Below are 19,502 nucleotides of genomic sequence, written 5' to 3'. Positions count from 1 at the left end.
CTTAAGCTTTTTTAAAATTTTTTTATTTTTTCATTCAATTATTTACACTTCCTTCCCTCCTCCCAATCCCCTCCCGCTCCCCCACACCCCCTCCTCCCTGTTCCACCCTCCTTGAGAGAGGGCTGGGAACCCTGCCCTGTGGGAAGTCCAAGGTCCTCCCCCCTACATCCAGCTCTTGAGAGCCCTGCATCCGTATAGACTAGGGTCCCAAAAACACAGAACATGCCGTAAAAACAAGTCCCAGTGCTTTTATCAATGACTTCTCAGCCAGCCACAATTGTGAGCCACAATCAGAGAGTCTGGTTTGATTGCATGCTCATTCAGACCAGGTCCAGCTGGATTTCGTGAGCTCCCATTAAAACAGACACGCTGCCTCAGTTGGTGGACCAACCACTCGCGGTCCTGACTTCCTTGCTCGTCTTCAACTTAAGCTTTTATGTCTCTCTGCGTCATACACTTTACGTAATATTACCTGAGTAAACAAGAAGTACAAAGCAAGCAACTTCCAAAACTGTAGAAATGACGGGAACATCTGCCTGGACATTCTCCAAAGGTTCCTCTGCAACTCTGGGGCATCCATCTTTGGCATCCTAGAATTTTGAAGGATTGTCTTACCTTGTTTTGGCAAAGTTCAGCAGTCACCTTCTTATGTGTCCTGCTTGTCCATTGTGGACAGCAAGCTGTCAGTAATCGAGGCAAGGACAGTTTCTTTCCCATTGGCTAACTTTGCCACAGTGAAAGCAAACTTCATAAGGTGGTTCTCCTATGCCCTCCTTTCTTTTTTAAGAAAATTTGTACTGCCAGGAGCAGATGTGTCTCACAGTTATGAAAAGCTTTATGTTATTAAAACATCTTAGATGCCATATTCTGTAGATCTCTGAAGTGTTTGATATCTACCTCAATATGTCTGTTTGACCTTGAAACATAGCCAAAGATTTTTTAGCTGGCTAGCTAATAACCTGTGTTTCTTAATTATCCTAAATAGTTTATAATAATAGCTTTCACAAGGACTAGAAATGTACATTACCTTGTTCAATGAGGTGGATGGATACAGTATCTTAAACAAGAATAGAAACATATATACAACATAACAAAATAACCTTAAAGACTAGTAGCTGCTCTTTTAGTTTATGAGTAGATTCAATAATCTGCCCTTTTATTCTATCATTCCCATACCTCCCATTTTGTTTTCAGAAAAAAATCCCTAAATTTAACCTTTGTTTCATTTTTTCCATGACAATGTGACAACTTACAATTTACCCTCCTAAATAATGAAAAACATCCATAATCCACCAAACAACCAAAAATCACACAAGCCCCACCTTTTGAAAATATGGGCATCATGTTCTTAAAATTACTTCCTGTTTTCTGGGGACAATGGCATGTTTAGGGGACCCTTAAAGATCAAGCCTTAGGAGAGCTCGCTATTGTTCAGTCTTCATGTGATGGGAGAGTGCAAGCCTTATCTGAATTCTGGCTAGAGTAGTCTCTGAGGCTGGATCATCTGAGTTAACTGCCTTGTCATTGTACTGAGCAGTTTATAGTCCATATCTGACCATTGGGGCGGGGGGGGGGTGTTTGTCAGTGTAGTGGTATTACCACAGTCCAGGTGAAATCACTGTTATTGTCCCTATCATACTTTTGGAGACTTCAGAGGTTGTTGTTAGGAGTTGTCATGGTTCACTACAGAAAACTTGTAAACACTTTAAATCTGATATGCAGCAGATCTCAGAGTGGTCAAAGGACCACAGTCTTTTAAATACATTTAGGGTACACAAGCTTAATCCCTAGTCACCTGCTTCAGACTCAAGCTCAAAGTCGTGTACAGGAAGGTCGATAAAGCTGATTCCTAGAATTTTATATATATTATATATACTCTAAATAACCATTAATATCACAACAGGAAGTGTATATATTAATCTTATAAATTTTGAGATTATATTTATATCTTAAGTAAAGTTTTAAAGAGTCAAAATAACATCAAAGAATTATCAGGTATCTGTCCCATACCAGGTTGCTTTTCTAACATGAGACAGAGATTTTGGATTTTCCTTTAACAAGCATGCTGGGTTGAGAGGAGAGAGCTATGCTCCTACTCTAAGGCCAGATTTAATTTTCAATTGAATTCGGACTACAAAAAGACTATTTGCCTTATATGTCTGTAGAGACTAGCAGAAACAAACATTTGGAAGGATTTGTGAGATTTTCTTCTGTTAGAAATATGCTATATCATTAGGCCAATTTACTTTTCTTGGGACATTTTCTCTGGATGATTTATCCTTCTTCAGATGTCTCATTTGTCCACTGGTATTCAGATTCCTTAATTGGATACTTTTAATCTCCTGGAAAGAAAAATAATTCCCTGCCTCAACTCCCCTAACTTTGGGGAGATTCTCTTTTTGGCAGGTTATATTTGATCAAGTGAAGGACAGTTGTTGTTCTTACAAGTTAGCTTCGATTGGATGGCCATGCTGTTTGATGAACTGTCTCCTCTCCTACTCAAGAGGTCTCTACTATTTGAATCTAATCTTTCTCAATTTTGATGATATCCATAGGGGTTTTTTTCTTCTTTTGGAAACAAGAGCAAAACCTCTTCCCCAATGTAACACATGTCCCAGTTTCCATTCTGAAGTCAATACATCTTTAAAGTCTACAGACTGATTTAATTTAGCAGTTTCCCCCTACTATTCAATGTCTCTGTAGCTCTTGTTCCTTTCTTATTGTTATTTAGAAATATTAAAGTTAATAAAGCATTATGTAGTCTTATTTCTGTGGGTGTCTTTATTATCTTCTTCCATGTATTAAGCAAATCTTAAAATGTGATTAGATTTTTCTATAACTGTTTGTTCTGTAGGATTGTGTGGTATGCCTGTAATATGCCTTATATTGTAATATAATTTTATATAAGGTTTTATTTTACTAGAGGCATATGCTAGAACATTGTCAGTCTTAATTTTTACAGATATCCCCATGATGGCCATAACTTTCTCTGTAGCTTTGGAGCCTGTCCTGGAACTAGCTCTTGAAGACCAGATTGGTCTTGAACTCACAGAGATCCACCTGCCTCTGCCTCCCGAGTGCTGGGATTAAAGGTGTGCACTATCACCACCTGGTTCTTGCACATTTTCTACCTGTAGCTGATCAACTTCATCATTACCTTGTGCTAGAGAACCTTGTAGACCTGTATGGGATTTGATGTGTTATATAAAGGAATGATTTCTATTTCTGATTATTTCTTGTAATTGAACTAATAACAAAGTTAATTCTCAATCATCTGGAATAAGTTAAGCAGTTTATATGTAAAACAACTCTTTCTTCATTTTGAGAGTCAATAACTATGTTAAGAGGTTCTGGAGAATCTAATAGTACATTGAGAATAGCATATAATTCTGACTTTTAAACAGAATCATAAGGATTTTGAGCAACTTAAATTTTCTGACTTATAACCTGCTTTTCCTGATTACTTGCATCAGTATAGAATGTAGGTGCTCCAGAAATTGGTGTTCCTCATACAATGCGAATAAGAATCCAATTCTTTTTATAAACTGAAGTATCTTGCTTTTGGGATAGTATTGCTAATTTTTCCAAGAAATTACTACATGCTCATTTTTTCTCTCTCTCTTATTTTTATACATAGGTCTTTAAGTTTTTACTCTGTGTTAAAAATATTCATTCTAAGATATTATCTTCGCTCTGCACAAGAATTCTGTAAGAGAATGAGTAGAAGGTAAAATAATCAGAATACAGCCAAGCTCCAGGTCTAAGTGATCCATATGTACATTCTCTAACTTTTCTTCTACCAAAGCCAATTCTCTCTCATCTCCAACTTACTGTTTTCTTGGACTATGTAAGTCCTTATCATCTTGTAAGGTTTGAAATAAATTATTTAGTTCTTGAGTAATTAATCCAGTTGTGGCTTGTAGCCAATTAATATCTCCCAGCAATTTTTGAAAATCAATAAGAGTTTGTAATTGATCTCTCCTAATTTGTCATTTCTGTAGCTGATTTTTTTTTGTAAGCCTATGCTATATGCTAAGTAATTAATAGAATCTCTTTGTAATTTTTTAGGAGCAATTTGTAATCCCTAACAAGGTAAAATTTTCTTTGCTTCTTCAAACATTTTAACTTTTAAATTCAATTTTAACGAATGGGGTGGGGAGGACGCACTATTTCCCATACTTAGCACTTCTTCCTTGAGGACATTATTTCCTCATGTAACCAGTGTGCTCTTCAGTGGCAGATGTCCTTAGTACCAAGCAATTCTCAGACATGAGCATCAGCCAGATTGGAACAATCATCATACCATACATGCAACAACCAAATTTGCTGTATCCTGGTAAAGGACCAAACTGTTAGATTTGAGATAGCCAGAAGGCTGCATTTAGTATTTGTTGCCTTTTGTCTATGTAACATTTGTTAAACTTTATTTTTTTTAATGCCTGTGTGTATGTTTATGTGCAGAGAGGTTGGTGTGTGTGCACGCGCGCACGTGTGTGTGTGTGCATCTGTCTATGTACGGGTGGAGGCCAGGGGACAGTCTTAGGATCATCCTGTAGAATAGGCTCACCTCCTTTGAGACAGTATCTTATTGATCTATAGCTCAACAATTAGGGTAGAATGACTGGCTCCAGAGTTCCAGTAATGTTCTTGTTTCTGTCTCTCCAGTGCTGAGGTTATCAGCTTGTGCCACTGTGTCCACTATGTCTATAGTGTTGGGGACTGAACTGAAATCTTGATGCTTTCAAAGCAAATGTTTCACCTGCTGAACCATCATCCTAGCCCAAAAGTTGTTGTTGTTGTTATTATGTTTTTTATTTTGTGCTATTTTTATTTATTTTTTTCTACAGTATATTGCGATTGCATTTTCCTGTCCACCAACTTCTCCTAGATCCTACCAAAATCCATACTCTTTTTCTCATTAGATTACAAACATGCATCTAAAAAAATAACACAAAAACAAACAACCCAGTATAGGACAAAACAAGCCAAAGAAAAGGCACAAGAAACACATACAGACACTGAGACACACACATTTGTACACAGGGAAAACATATAAAAACAAAATTAGAAATCATATTATACAAGCAAAAGTTCTATAAGATTCAACAATCAAAAACATAACGAAATTAAAACAAACAAAAACTCAGACAAAGCATTGTGAGACAAAAACACTGTTGAGTTCATTTTGTATTGATCATCTGCTGGGCTTGGGACCTGTCCTGAATTATGGTGAGTCTAGTGAGACTCCATTGCAGTAAACTAATCTTTCCCTTTGTGAGAGATTGTCAGTTGGAAATAGCTCCTGGACTAGGGATGGAGGCTCATGTTTACTTCCATGCTCAGCACTGCCACCACATCTCACTAAGACTTGTGAGGCAGGCTCTGTGCACGAGGCAGTCATAAATATGTCAGCTCTGTTGTATCTAGAAGGCCTTGTTTCCTTTGTATCTTTCATCCCCACCAGCTCTTACAAACCTTCTGCTGTCTTCTATAAATAGTTTCCTGAGCCCTAAAAGGAGGGATTTGATGGAGACATCCCGTTTAGGACTGAGTGTTCCAAGATAGATATATCTCCACATTGTCTAACTGTGGATCGCTGTATTTGTTCTCATATACTGTATGAGAAGACTTCTGTGATTAAGGCTTAATAAAACACTTATCTGTGAGTACAGCAGAATGTCATTAGGAGTCATTTTATTGTTATGTTCCTTTAGCAATACAGTAATATCTGGTTTTCCCCTAGGTCCATAGCCTATCTAGTCTCAGGTTCTTGACCACCTGGGCAGTGTTGGGCTTGGGTTCCATCCCACAGAGTAGGCCGTAATTCCAATCAGGTAGTGGTTGGTTACTCCTACAACTTCTGTGCCATTATTGCACCAGTGTATATTGTAGGCAGATCCCCATTGTAGATTGAAAGTTCATACTTGTGTTGGTATTTACCTTTTGATAGCATGCAAAGTCAGTATGGGTGAAGGCTCTAGATCAGTGCTTCTCAACCTTCTAATGCTGTGACACTCTAATACAGTTCCACATGCTGTGGTAACCCCCAACCATAAAATTATTTCATTCCTACTTCCTAACTATAATTTTGCTATTGTTATGAATCATAATGTGAATAAAAAGCATAATGCATGATATCTGATAAGTGACCCATAAAGGGCTCATGACCTCAAGGTTGAGAACCACTGTTGTAGGTAGTCACCAGTTTTTCCATGTTATGAAAACTATGTAGATGTTATCTTTACCAACAGCCTTGGCAATAGCCTGGGTTTTTATTTATTTCTTTTATTTTTCGAGGTTTTCATGAGGCCCCTTCTGGCCAACAACTCAATTACATGTAACCTATTCTTGGCACTGGAGGATTTGGTGGTGAGATATGTCTAATTGGGGTTTTGTATCCTTCCTTCCCTTTCTTTCTTTCTTTCTTTCTTTCTTTGTTATGGGAGTCCCCTCTGTGTGCTGTGATTACCATTAATGAATAAAGAAACTGCTTTGGATCTATAGCAAGGCAGAACTTAGGTAGGCAGGGAAAGCTAGGCAGATTGCTAGGAGAAAGGAGGCAGAGACAGAGAGAAGCCATGGATCCGCCGCCTGAGAAAGATGCCAGGAAGTCGCAGCTGGAGATAGGTGTGCTGAAACTTTGCTGGTAGGCTATGACCTTGTGATGTTACACAGATTAATAGAAATGGGTTAAATTAATAGGTAAGAGTTAGCCATTAAGAAGGTAGAGCTAATGGGCCAAGCAGTGATTTAATTAATACCGTTTCTGTGTGATTATTTTGGGTCTAATCTAGCCGGGTGGCTGGGATGAACAGCTATTCCCTCCTACTTTGTTTGTTTGTTTGTTTTTCAAGACAGAATTTCTCTGTATAGCTTTGGAGCCTGTCTTAGAACTCACTTGGTAGACCAGACTGTCCTCAAACTCACTGAGATCTGCCTGTGTCTGTCTCCTAAGTGCTGGGATTAAAGGCATATACCACTATTGCCAGGCCTCACTTTTTGTTTTTAATCTTTTGATTTACTTTTATTTGCATTGGTGTTTTGCCTGCATGTATGTGTTTGGGTGTCAGAGATCTTGGAGTTATAGACAGTTGTTTGTTAGCTGCTGTGTGGGTGCTGGGAAAACCAGGTTTTCTGGAAAACCAGTCAGTGCTCCTAACCACTGAGCCATTTCTCCAGCCCCATTGTATCTCTTATTATTATATCTCTTCTGATTCTAGCTTATACTTCTTTCATATATGCATATATTTTAAGAAGCCTCTACTGAATTAGGCTTTTATATGTGCCTTCAAATTGCCCTTTATTTTTGCTGTCCCTCCCCACAACTCCTCTTCCCATTTTCCCCCCTCCCCCTTTGAACTTCCTTGTTTCAACCTCTTCCCTCCCAATAACTAGTATGTTTCAGCTTCCTGGTGAGGCCCTTTTCTCTCTTAGTCCCTTAATATATATATTATATATATATATATATATATAATATATATATAACCTCTGTGGTTATAGAGATTGCAGCTTGCTTTTCAAAGACTTAATCACTAACATAAGTGAATACATACTATATTTGTCCTCTGGGCATAAGTTACCTCACTCAGGATGGCTTTTTTCTAGCTCCAACTATTTAGCTGTGAATTTCATGTTTTTTAACAGGTGAGTAATAATCATTGTGTAAATGGACCACATTTTCTTTATCCGTTCATCCATTGACAAGTAAACCATTTCTACTTCCTGAATATTATGAGTAGAGCAGCAGTGAACATGGTTGAACAAGTGTCTATGTAGTGCGATGTAGGGTCCTTTGAGCCTTAGTATTGTCTCTATTAGGTTATTGTTGATGTAATGAGACTCCGTGACCAGTGCAACTTTTATAAAAGAAAGCATTTAATTGGGAGTTTGCTTACCCAGGTTTCAGAGGTTTAGTCCATTATCATCATGGCAGGGAGTATGACAGCAGGCAGGTAGGCATGGTGCTAGAGAAGTACCTGAGAACTACATTGTGGTCCAGAAGCAGCATACCGGGGATGAGGGGGCAGTAAAGGGACAGGGAGGGAAAGACATAGCAACAGAGAGAAACAGATATACTCTGGACCTGGTGTGGGCTTTTGAAACCTCAAAGGACTCCTCTAATGACACCTCCTCCAATGAGGACACACCTACTGCAGCAAGACCATACCCCTAATCTTTCCCTGACAACATATCAACTGGGGACTAAACATGCAAGTAATCGGGGCAGTCTTATTCAATCCACCACAAGTAGCATAGCCTGAAGTAGATCTATTCCCAGCTTCCCGAGGAACCACCAAATTGTTTTCAATAGTGGCTATTCAAGTTTGCAGTCCCACAGGCAATGGATGAATGCTCCCCTTACCCTACAGCCTTGCCAGCTAAGCTGTTACTTGTTTTGTTTTTCTTGGCCATTTTGGCTGTTGAAGCCTCAAAGTAATTTTGATTTGCATTTTCCTGAAAGACTAAGAACAATGACCATTTCTTTAAGTTTTTCTTAGCTGTTTGAGTTTCCTCTGTTGAGAAGTTTCTGTTCAGATCTGTATCCCATTTTTAAATTGGGTTATTTTCTTGATTCTGTAGCCTGCATCTTTGTCCAAATGATTTCAGTTTCTTCAGGTCTCATTTAATTGTTGTTCTTATTGCCTATGGTGTCAGTGTTTCTTTCAGAGAACCTTTTTCTTCACCAATGAGTTTAAGACTATTCCCCACACTCTCTTCTATCATATTCAGTCTATCTGGTCTTATATTAAAGTCCTTGATCTATTTGGAGTTGAGTTTTATGCAGGGTGATAAAGTGGATTTATTTGCATCTTTCTTCATGCAGTTATCCAGTTTGACTAGCTACATTTGTTGAAGATACATATTTTTTCCAGTACATATTTTTGGTTTTTAAAAAGTAATAAATCAACCACAGAGAAACCCTGTCTCGAAAAAACCAAAAAAAAAAAGTAATAAATCAGGTATTCATAGATGTGAGGACTAATTTCTGGGTCTTCAGTTTGATTCCATTGATTATCCTGTCTGTTTTTCTGCCAATACCATGCTGTTTTTATTATTATAGCTCTGAAGTATTGCTGGGGGTTGAGGATAGTGATGCCTCTAGCAGTTCTTTTATTATTCAGTATTGTTTGGCCATCTTTATTTATTTATTTGTGTGTGTGTGTGTGTGTGTGTGTGTCCATAAGAAGCTGAAAGTTGTTCTTTCAATTTCTCTGAAGAATTGTGTTAGGATTTTGATGGGGTTGCATTGAATCTGTAGATTGCCTGTGGTAGGATCTAACTCCAAGCTTTAAACTATTTAATTGGAAAGGTTTTAAAGTTAGTTGTCCCTTATGATATACATTTGTGTGTTTTAAGTATTGAATTCTTACACTAAACAAATAATTAAATATTTGAGTTTGATTTAGAAATCAGAACTGCCAGTATTAATCCAGGCTCTGCTAGGAGGTGGCTCACAACTTTTAATTTTTTGTTATTATTTCTCATTTTACGAGTATGGGTGTTTTGCTTTCATGCATGTCTGTGTCCTGTTTACATGCCTGTGCCTACAAGAGGCCAGAAGAGCATGTTGGATCTTCTCGAACTGGAGTTACAGATTGTTGTGAGCTGTCATGTATATGATAGGAATTAAACCCAGATCCTCTGGAAGAGCCTAATGCTCAAGTTATGCTATTTATATAGAGCATTTAGTACAGATTAAGTCTTCTTCATCCAAAATGCTTGGAACCAGTCATGTTTTGTACTCATAAAATATTTTTATTTTAAATTTTGGAATGTCGGCATATACATAATGAGATATTTTGGGAATAGGACTAAAGTCTAAATATAAACTTCATCTGAGTATACCCACATCTAGAGAGAGTTGCATGTATCTTAAACAAGCTAGTTTCTGAAGCAGCATTGCATGGTGTGACATCACAGTACTGCTTGCATTTGTTCTGACCAAGTATCTGACAAGAAGACAACACAGTGGCGGTTTTAGAATTTGAGGGGTACCATCCTTGTGGGGAAGACCTGGTTGCTGATGGTAAGACAGCTAGTTACACTGTCAGCAGTCAGGAATGAGGAGCTGAGGGTGCTAGGGCTAAGCCAGCTTCCTTTCTCCTTTTTTTTCCATCTCCGACCCCAGCCCATGGAATGGTGTCATCCACATTGAAAGTTGGGTTTTAGCCGTGGTACCAGTATGGAGGATGCAGTCACTAGAGCTTACCTGCATCCCATGAGTAGATGGCCTCAGTCAAAGAACAGTTTCTCAGTGGTTACTGGGGACTTCAGAAACTCATAAACTGGTCAAAGCACCAAGGCTCTTGAGTGCCCAGCTACAAATAGGACAATGTGTCACTCCTTCCAACGTTCATGGAACATTGTGTAAGGGGGGAGGAAAGAATGAAAGTGCTGGAGGAAACAGGAGAGGCGTAAGGACTTGAGTGTACATTCTAGGTAGCATGTGCTTGCTGTGCTCACCTTACAGCTGCTTTGATTACATACACAAGATTGGGCTTCTCAACACTGTTAGAGAGAGAGGGGTTCATGATGTACCATTCCTTCTTGAGGAGTTTACACAGTTCATGGTTGTGGGAGAGAGATGTTTTCTGCAGAGGTGTAACTGGTGCTTCTGTAAACAAACTTCCACCCCCGCCCCCCAAGCAAGCTTACATGCTGCTGTAAACAACCCTCCTCAAAGTCCCTACTTGCTGCAGCTCTCATTCTTCATTAGCATCACCTGTTGGCAGAGCTTAACAGAAAGAAAGCCAATGGTTGAGTGGGTGTTAGAATAGAGATGGAGCCGAATGATAGTAGCTTGACAATTAGCTTTTAAATAGCTGCTCCTTACCAGCTAACCAGATCGATTTTCTGTGTACAATAAGCGAAGACTTGTGTAGTCAAGTTTAATGTCACAGTCCTCATCTCTTTTACATGTCCCTAATTTCTGTGTCAGTTATCTGTCTCCATTCATCGAAATTTAATGTTATTTAAAGTGCCAAGTGGTGATTGGTTAGGGGTTTTGAAACAAGGTTTTCGCTTTGTCATTCAGGCTGACTTTGGGCTTGGCTTCAGTTTTCCTGCTCAGCCTTCCAAGTGCAAGGATTACAACCTTGACCATCACACCTGTCCTGCTGTTCAGTTTTTAAATGTTTAGCTTTTCCCTTGTATTTGTGTCCTTGCTAATGCATCGAATAGTTGTGGGGTTGGGAACTTCTGCTGTCATATCAGGAAATAATCAACTTCTAACATATGCCTTGACTTCTCTGAAAGTTGCCCCATTTTGAAATGTTTTTGTATACACTGGAATATCCTTCAGAATTATGTTATTGTTCATATCAAAGGGATGCTTCACACTGTCTTTATCAAGATACTTAAAAATATTCCTTAGAAAATCAGTTTCTTCTTAATCAACAGGTGCTTCTAAAGAAGGAGGGGCTGGAGCGGTTGATGAGGATGACTTTATCAAAGCTTTTACAGATGTTCCTTCTGTTCAGGTAAGGCTTTGGTGTCCCCGTGAGATTTCCCTGCCTCTTTCTGTCCTGTCTTTTGTTCTTTTAAAAAAATTTATTTGGGTATACAGCTAGATGGCCCAGTGGTCAAGTGCTTTACCAATACAAACCTGAAGACCTGAGTTTGACTCTGAATCCCACATAAACGTGGACGTAGAAAACCAATTCCACAGTTGTCTTCTGACTCTGCACATGCCCAAATACACACATCATACGCAATAAGAAGAGGAAAGTTTAAATGCTTAAAAAAGTTTTTTTTTAAATGAATGTATGAATGATGTACTAGATATTATCAAGCTATTAATTTTTTTTTTTTTCGAGACAGGGTTTCTCTGTAGTTTTAGAGCCTGTCCTGGAACTAGCTCTTGTAGACCAGGCTGGCCTTGAACTCACAGAGATCCACCTGCCTCTGCCTCCAGAGTGCTAGGATTAAAGGCACGTACCACCACCGCCCAGCAATTATTTTCATAATTAGATTTTCAAATTTTTTTTAATAAAGCTTAAATAAAATTAAATCCATGACTTAGTGATACTACATTGCTATGTCAGACATACAGTTTTTATTTTTGAAATAATTAGTTTTGACCCCAGACAGTGCTGGAAGCTGACAAATAGAGATCTGAAAGTCCTTCCCCTAGGAGTCAAGAGTCAAAGTGGAATATCCACAAGTAAGGCAGTCTTCATTTTGTATCTAATTAGCAAGTAAGCACTACAGTGTATATAACATTCCTACATATTACATAACCTTGTACCCCAGTATTGTTTGGTGTATTTTTTCACAACTCAAAGTTTGTAATTCTGTTTCTTCAGATAGTTATTGTATGAGTAGAGTTCTTGTGTCCTTTCTGTTGATGATTTTCAGTTTGTTTTCAGTTTTTCGATGTTACTTATTTGCAAGATGTTTTTGTTTGTTTGCTTGCTTTTTAAAACAGGATCTCATGTAGTAGTCCAGTCTGATCTTTAATTCCTAATCCTTCTGCCTCCAACTCCCAAACATACGAGGATTGCAGGTACCACCATACTCTGCTCTTGCAAGACCTTCTTTAGGGTGTGGTTTGTATGGAATTACATAGCCACTTGTGTCAATAGATTCTGCTGTGAAGGATTGTCATTCCACTTCTGTGAATCCTCCACTGTAGCAAGATGCTTCTCCTGTATAAGAAAATGTTTTGTGTTTTATTCTACTGTTCTGAGGGGGGGAGGTGAAAATGCTCATTTCTTCACATTCTGCCTGTACTTCCTGTCACGCAGAGTGCTTCTTTGAACCATGGCGGTCCCTACTGAGTGTTTTCTTAAAGGTCTGGGTGCTGTATTTGCATACTGCTTCACAAGGTCTGAGCTATTCAGCTCTCTCAGAGGAAAAGCTGTCCTTAATCCATGTAAGGTCTTAAGAAGTTATAGGAATACTTTAAAAATGTTTTTGATTTGAAATATATTTTTATCTTAAGATTCTTACCCCCTCTGTGTATTTTGTAGGCCTTTCGTAAAAAGGAATGGTTAGGGTTCTAGGAATAGTTGTGGAACTTGGCTGGCCTTGATCATTGTTCATTGTTCAGTAAGTTCTGCCAGAGCGGAATCATTACAGCATCACTGAAGCCATGGGCTGCCCAACCTTGGAAGGAGAACAGGCTTCCCGACTACCCATTGCATCACCATCACTGCCCCTAGAGAGTCTTGTCTCTTCAATGCCCGTGCTATTATTAAAGTAGAATTTTCCTTTCGTTAAAGTCCTCACATAATTGGTGGTGTTTGCTGTCGTCGTCCTCCTGCACTTCTATGAGGTCCCTGCTACTGGCCAAATCCTTACTCTGGTCATGTCTGGACAGCAGTACACTATTACCTAGGATCAACTGCACTGGCTGTGTGATCATTTTAAATTAAGAATTGCTAGTGTGTAATCAGAGATTAAATATGGCAGTGCTAGCAAGTGAATGGTAAACACATGCTAGCTATTATACCACCCTAAATGATGTTACATTCTTTCCTTCCTTCCTTCCTTCCTTCCTTCCTTCCTATTTAATATACTTTTAATTAAAATATAATAGATTTCTCCCCTTGGCTTTCCTCCCTCTAGCCCCTTCCATACTCTGCCTCTACATCTCCCTCTCAAATTAATGGCCTCTTTTTGATTATTATTGCTACATATATAGAGATGTACAAATATATAAATACAAACTACTGAGTCTGGTTTTTGTTGATTATGTGTATATGAATTTGGGCTGACCATTTTGTGTTGGGTACCTAGTTAGGGGGCTCTCTTCTGGGAGAGGCTAATTTTCCCTCTCTCAGCAGTCATTGGTTGCTTGTAGTTCCTTGTCTAGGAGTGAGATTTTCCTCCTGCATTAGCATGTCTGATGGTTCTGTCATTGTTTGAGCAGCAGTTTTCACAACAGACTTTGTGGTCTCTGGCTCTTACAATCTTTCTACCCTTCTTCGGAAATGTTCCCGAGCCTTAGGTACAGGAGTTGTCTTGAAGATGCATACCTGGTGCCTGCAGAGGTCAGAAGAGGTCGTGGATCCTCTGGGATTAGAGTCGCAGATGGTTTTGTGCCACTATGTGGGCCTCTGCAAGAACAGCAAGTGCTCTTAACTAATGAACCAACTCTACAGCCCCAGTTGTGTTTTTTGTAATAGTCTCTGTTTGCTCTAAGGAGAAGCTTCTTTGATGCGGAGTGAGCTATGCCTATCTGGATATTAAGGATAAGTTTCAGAATGTAGTTAGAAATTGTGCAGTAACAGGTCAGTAGTAGGTTCTCCTCCAAGCCCCATGACCTCACAAGTCTAGAGTAGTTGTCTCCATTCTAACAGCCAGCATGTTTTCCTTCTTGTTGGGTGGGCTGTAAGTCCAATTAGACAACCATTGATCACCACAAAGATTTGAGTTACTACCATTGCACCTTTAGGTATTTCCTGTGCTAGTCAGTGTTCTGTTTCATAGGCACCACAACTGTATAGGAACGATTGCTTCCCTTTGTCAGCTTGCGTAGTACTTTCTGACATTGTGGAAGTTAGAACACAAGAAGGAAGCTTTCAGATTAGATCCAGTTTGAATTTCCCAAATCCTCTGTCCTAAGTATTGTGGGTTTGCAGCAACAGTATCTTCCTTTACCCTCTGAGAGGCAACCAGGGGCAACAGTAGTAGCCTATATTGTTTTTAGAGTCACTTTGGACTACCATGACCAACAATGGAAGCTTCTCATGCCTAGAACTGGGGGTGTTGTTAGGTAATCTATGGCTCTTGTGGTGAGCGTTGTCAGCCCAAAGCCAGGTGATGGTAACTTCACTTAAGGGGTGTGTGTGTTTGTGTGTGTGTTTACATTTACATACATTGCATGTAATTTAATTTTAGGTTGATATAAAATAATATGATTTTTTGAGGCTTCATCAAACAACCTTAGTGTTGTTGCTCAGCCCTCCTGTATTGACCTCCCTCCCCTTCCCTAGTTAGAGCCTTCTAACCCATTTTCCCCGTTTCCTCTTTCATTTCTTACTTTTGACCTCCTTTCCATTTGGGTGAAGCATCAGTTTTTGACCACCTCTCCACCTTCATTCACATGAGTTATCCACCTCACACACTGATCAAATGGCTTTCTTCCAGTCATTGACTAAAATGCCTCCTTTTGCACAGGACTCTGCTGCTGCTCCTCCATGATGCAGAGGTCCTCAGCATTTGTCTTCTCCACAGGCTCCAAGTAGCTTCTCTACTTGTGTTTTGCTTCTCACCCAGGCTTTCACACTGAAGGTTCTTGCAGTAATATTGTTCATAATGCATTAAACTCTTCTGTTTCTGATTTTTAAATACCCATTTTGCAAAAGCACAACTACGGGTATTTCTAAATATAACGGTTTTTCTCTACTCTCCTAGCCAAGAAAGAACTGCCGAAAGTCAAAGGAAATCTCAGAGCACACAGCTCTTAGTACACAGCACAAGTGCTTAGCAGTCTGACATCCATGCTCTTCAGTTATGTCTGTGCTTTTTCAGAAGTACTTGTTTCCTGTAGCATCAGAAGGCTGTCCTGTTGTTTCAGGACCATGGTTCTCCCTCACCCGGGACCAGTACCTACAGTGCTCTACAGCCTGTGGTTTTGTACTTTCTTAACGCACTTGCAGAGATCATTGACCTTATGTGAGTTCAAGCTCTTGCTTTTTAGAACCTTCTTGCTGCTTAGTAAACATTTCTGGGTTTTACTACTTAAAAAGAAGTGGGCTAGTAAGATGGTTTAGTAGATAAACGTGTTTCCCACCAAGGCTGCCAACCTGGAGTTGGTCCCTGGAACCCACATGGTGAAAGGAGAGAACCATTCGCACAAAAGAGAAACTGAGTGAAAGGTCTAGTTTAGTGGCAGGATATTCATGTAGCATTCATGAGGTTCTGATTTGATCCCCAGCAATAGGGAAGAAATAATGGACTGCATGTCCTCCAAACACTGCTCCTTCTTAGCTTCTCCTCCTTTCCAGGTAGCTGTATGCACCTGATATTTCTTTTACTTCTAAAAAAAATGTTATTTAAAATCTTTTTTTATCCAGTGTATTTTGGTCATATGCTTTCCTTCCCCAATACCGCCTAACTTCCTGTTGTTTTTCTCTCATTAAAAAACAAACAACAACAAATAAGAAAAGAAAAAAGCCAAAGTACATACAAAAGGCATGGAGCACAAGTGCTACCCTAGAATGAGATGATGATTTGGTGGCTGGAGAGAAGGCTCGACAGTAAAGAGCATGCACATCTCATGCAGCAGACCCGGTTTGGAGTCTCAGCATCTACATGACAACTCACGACCATCCTTAACTCCAATTTCAGGGCATCCAAAACTTCTGATCTTCACAGGCACCAGGCACACATGCAGAACATGTACATATATGCAGACAAAGCATTCATACATATAAGATAAAAGCTAAAAAAAATTTTAAAGTATACGTGTGTGTGTGAGTGAAGAAAACTGATTGTTCCCTCTCCAGCAACTATCAATTACAAGTAGATTCTTGATTACGGGGTTTGTTTGCACCTCCCCTTTTCCATACTGAGATTCATCCCCTTCTGCCTCCCCCCCCAACACAGGGTTTATCTGTGGAACCCCGACTGTCCTGGACCTCTCTCTATAGACCAGGCTGGCCTGGAACTCAGAGACTCAGAGAGCTAGCTGCCTGCTCATGCCTTCCCCATCCCTGGCTTCATACTGGGATTTTTTCTTCTTGGTTCGCAGTTTTGCTGTAATAGTTGTGAAATACTGTTTTCCTAGTTTACTTCTCTTCTGTCTGTCTGCTTCATGTCCATTTCCTTTACAGATGGATCCTTTATTTGGCCAACTGACTCTCAAAGTGTTTATTAAGGGTTACTCCTGGACCCATCTTCCTACTTTATTTTGTTGCCTCATGACTTCCTTCAACATCATGGCTTTATCTAACACCATTATATTGATTATACCTGATTTTACCTTTAAGCCAGACCTCTGCTAAGCATCAGAAACATTTATTTACAATCATTGTTTTATTTGGCATTTCCTTTTAGGAGTCTTTCAGACATTTCAAACACAACCTGTTTAAAATTAGAATTATAATCTCTCCTCTAACACTTGATCCTCCAGTGTTCTTTATGTAGAAACCATTATTCAGTTAGATAGAGAGGTTAGAAACCAAGGAGTAATTTTACAGCAGATTCCTAACCCAGTGTTCTTTGTATACCTAGAAGAAACATGGGGATCCCAATAAGAGATGGCTTTGAAAAATTACGGAGTTCCTGAAGTGAATTTCTAAGTTGACCTTTCCCTTCTTTCATGGTTTAGAAAGTGTCTTTGCATTGTCTTCCAGGAGATTCCTTGTACTAAAATTAGACATGGTAGTCATAATAATTATAACATTTATTATATATTATAAATATATACAACATAAATATATTTGTTATGTATTTACAAATACAGTGCTTTTAATATATAACAAATGTAGTGTATTGTAAACTGTTGCCAGATGAACCTGTTTTGATTGAGGTTTGCTTTCCTGTTTGAAGTGACACATAGTAAGTGACACACATGTGTGCTTAGTCAGTTTTGGCACGAGCCATTTCAAATAGTTGTTATTCAACACTAAATTAAAGCATGTCTTGTCTTTTTCTTTTTTTTCAATTGATTTTTATTGAGCTCTACATTTTTCTCTGCTCCCATCCCTGCCTCTCCCTTCTCCTTCAACCCTCTCCCAAGGTCCCCATGCTCCCAGTTTACTTGGAAGATCTTGTCTTTTTCTTCTTCTCATGTAGTTAGATTCATGTATGTCTCTCTTAGGGTCCTCATTGGTGTCTAGGTTCTCTAGGATTGTGATTTGTGGGCTGGTATTCTTTGCTTTATGTTTAAAAACCGCGTATAAGTGAGTACATGTGATAATTGTCTTTCTGGGTCTGGGTTACCTCGTTCAAAATAATGTTTTCTAGCTCCATCCATTTACCTGCAAATTTCATGATGTCATTATTTTTTTCTGCTCTGTAGTACTCCATTGTGTAAATGCACCACATTTTCCTTATCCATTCTTCAGTCGCGAGGCATTTAGGTTTTTTCCAGGTTCTGGCTATGTCAAACAATGAAGCATGTCTTTCCAGCTATGTGTTGTAATAGTATATTTGTGCAGTTTTGGGGAAACTGTTCCTTTTTTGTTTGGACGTGTCTCCATTGGAAGCGTTCTACAAGTATATTTGAGGTTGTTCATGTGGGGACAAGTGGCAAAAAGGGCAGTGGGGAAGAACATTGGGGCATCTATTGTATGTAACTGTCTCTACTGGTGGCAAGACTATGAAATGACCTATTATATAAAAGTTTATATTAAATATAAACTATTTCAAACACCAGTACTTATATTTATGTTATTTAAGAAATTTTATTATAATTTTAAAAATGAAATTTGTTGTTTAAATTTTCAATCTTTTTTTTAAGATCTATTCTAGTCGAGAACTTGAAGAAACGTTAAATAAGATCAGGGAAATTTTGTCAGATGACAAACATGACTGGGACCAACGTGCCAATGCAGTAAGTTTTCATTCTTTACAGTCTCCCCTCTCAGCAGCGTTACTGTTCAAACCAAAGAGAACACATATTCGCCTGTGACGATAGCAATAGGAAATTAGAATTCGATGGGCAACATTTTTCTGTGGGAAACAAAATGGAAGTAATAGGCATTGTCAGGTTTAGATAAAGTTTTTCTTCTATTTCTGCTGATCATGTCAGTGCCTGTCTCACAAGCATGGTAGCCTGTCCCCTTGGGTTGTTTGCTGACTAACAAGGAAATGTGAGTTTGAGAGCTATGCCTCCTCGGGGTCACCTAGCTGCTTATTAGCACCATTACCAGTGCACCCTAAAGTCATGAAGACTTTCTAGAGAAGAAAGTCGCTTCTCCTGTAGGCTCAGTATGTTTTAGCATCGACATAATTTCACAGCAGTGTGTCCATTCATCTGACTCTTTACTTTCCAGTGAATATAATGAATGTGAATGAATGAGTCACAAAAATTTTGATCATCCTTGGCTTAGAAATAGTTTATTTACAGTAGGTTTCTTGGAGGGAGTATTTGATGAATATTAACATAATATTTGTGTTGACCTCCCTTCTATGTTGTATTTCATGTTTTGTAATGTCAGATTTGACGAGATTACAGTGAGCACCTCAGCATCCTCAAGCAGCCAGGAAAGATACCCTGTGCTCTCGTCTGCCCCATTGTGGAGCTTCCTGATAGAGTGCTTTATGACATGATGTGTTACAAATTGTTCTCCACCTCTGTGTTGACAAGTCTTTATCGGGCAGCTGGAGAGATGGCTCTGAGGGGTTGAGCACTGACTGCTCTTCCAGAGGACATGGGTTCAATTCCCGGCACCCACATGGTAGCTCACAACTCTCTCTAAGATCTGACACCTTCACACAGGCATACATATAGGCAAAACACCGATACACATAAAGTTAAAATACATAATTAAAAAAAAGAAGTCTGTATCTTTGAATGTTTATTGTGTTCTTAACACAAAACATAGTGC

General features: G+C 39.0%; 1 protein-coding gene across 40 annotated transcripts in view; it reads left to right on the top strand.

Moving 5' to 3' along the window:
• Positions 1-19,502, top strand: part of Clasp2 (cytoplasmic linker associated protein 2) — a 199,298-nt gene that overhangs the window by 82,679 nt on the left and 97,117 nt on the right. For all 40 annotated transcript variants that reach the window (XM_041677050.1, XM_041677054.1, XM_041677052.1 and 37 more), the window contains 2 exons: positions 11,401-11,480; positions 18,413-18,505. In XM_041677050.1, the coding sequence (XP_041532984.1) occupies positions 11,401-11,480; positions 18,413-18,505 (173 nt within the window). The remainder of the gene's footprint in view (positions 1-11,400; positions 11,481-18,412; positions 18,506-19,502) is intronic.

Source organism: Microtus oregoni, unplaced genomic scaffold (assembly GCF_018167655.1).
Source record: "Microtus oregoni isolate MIOR12 unplaced genomic scaffold, Mior012 000028F_ref0000031, whole genome shotgun sequence".
Classification (NCBI taxonomy): domain Eukaryota; kingdom Metazoa; phylum Chordata; class Mammalia; order Rodentia; family Cricetidae; genus Microtus; species Microtus oregoni.
This window is presented reverse-complemented; position numbering and strand designations above follow the sequence as displayed.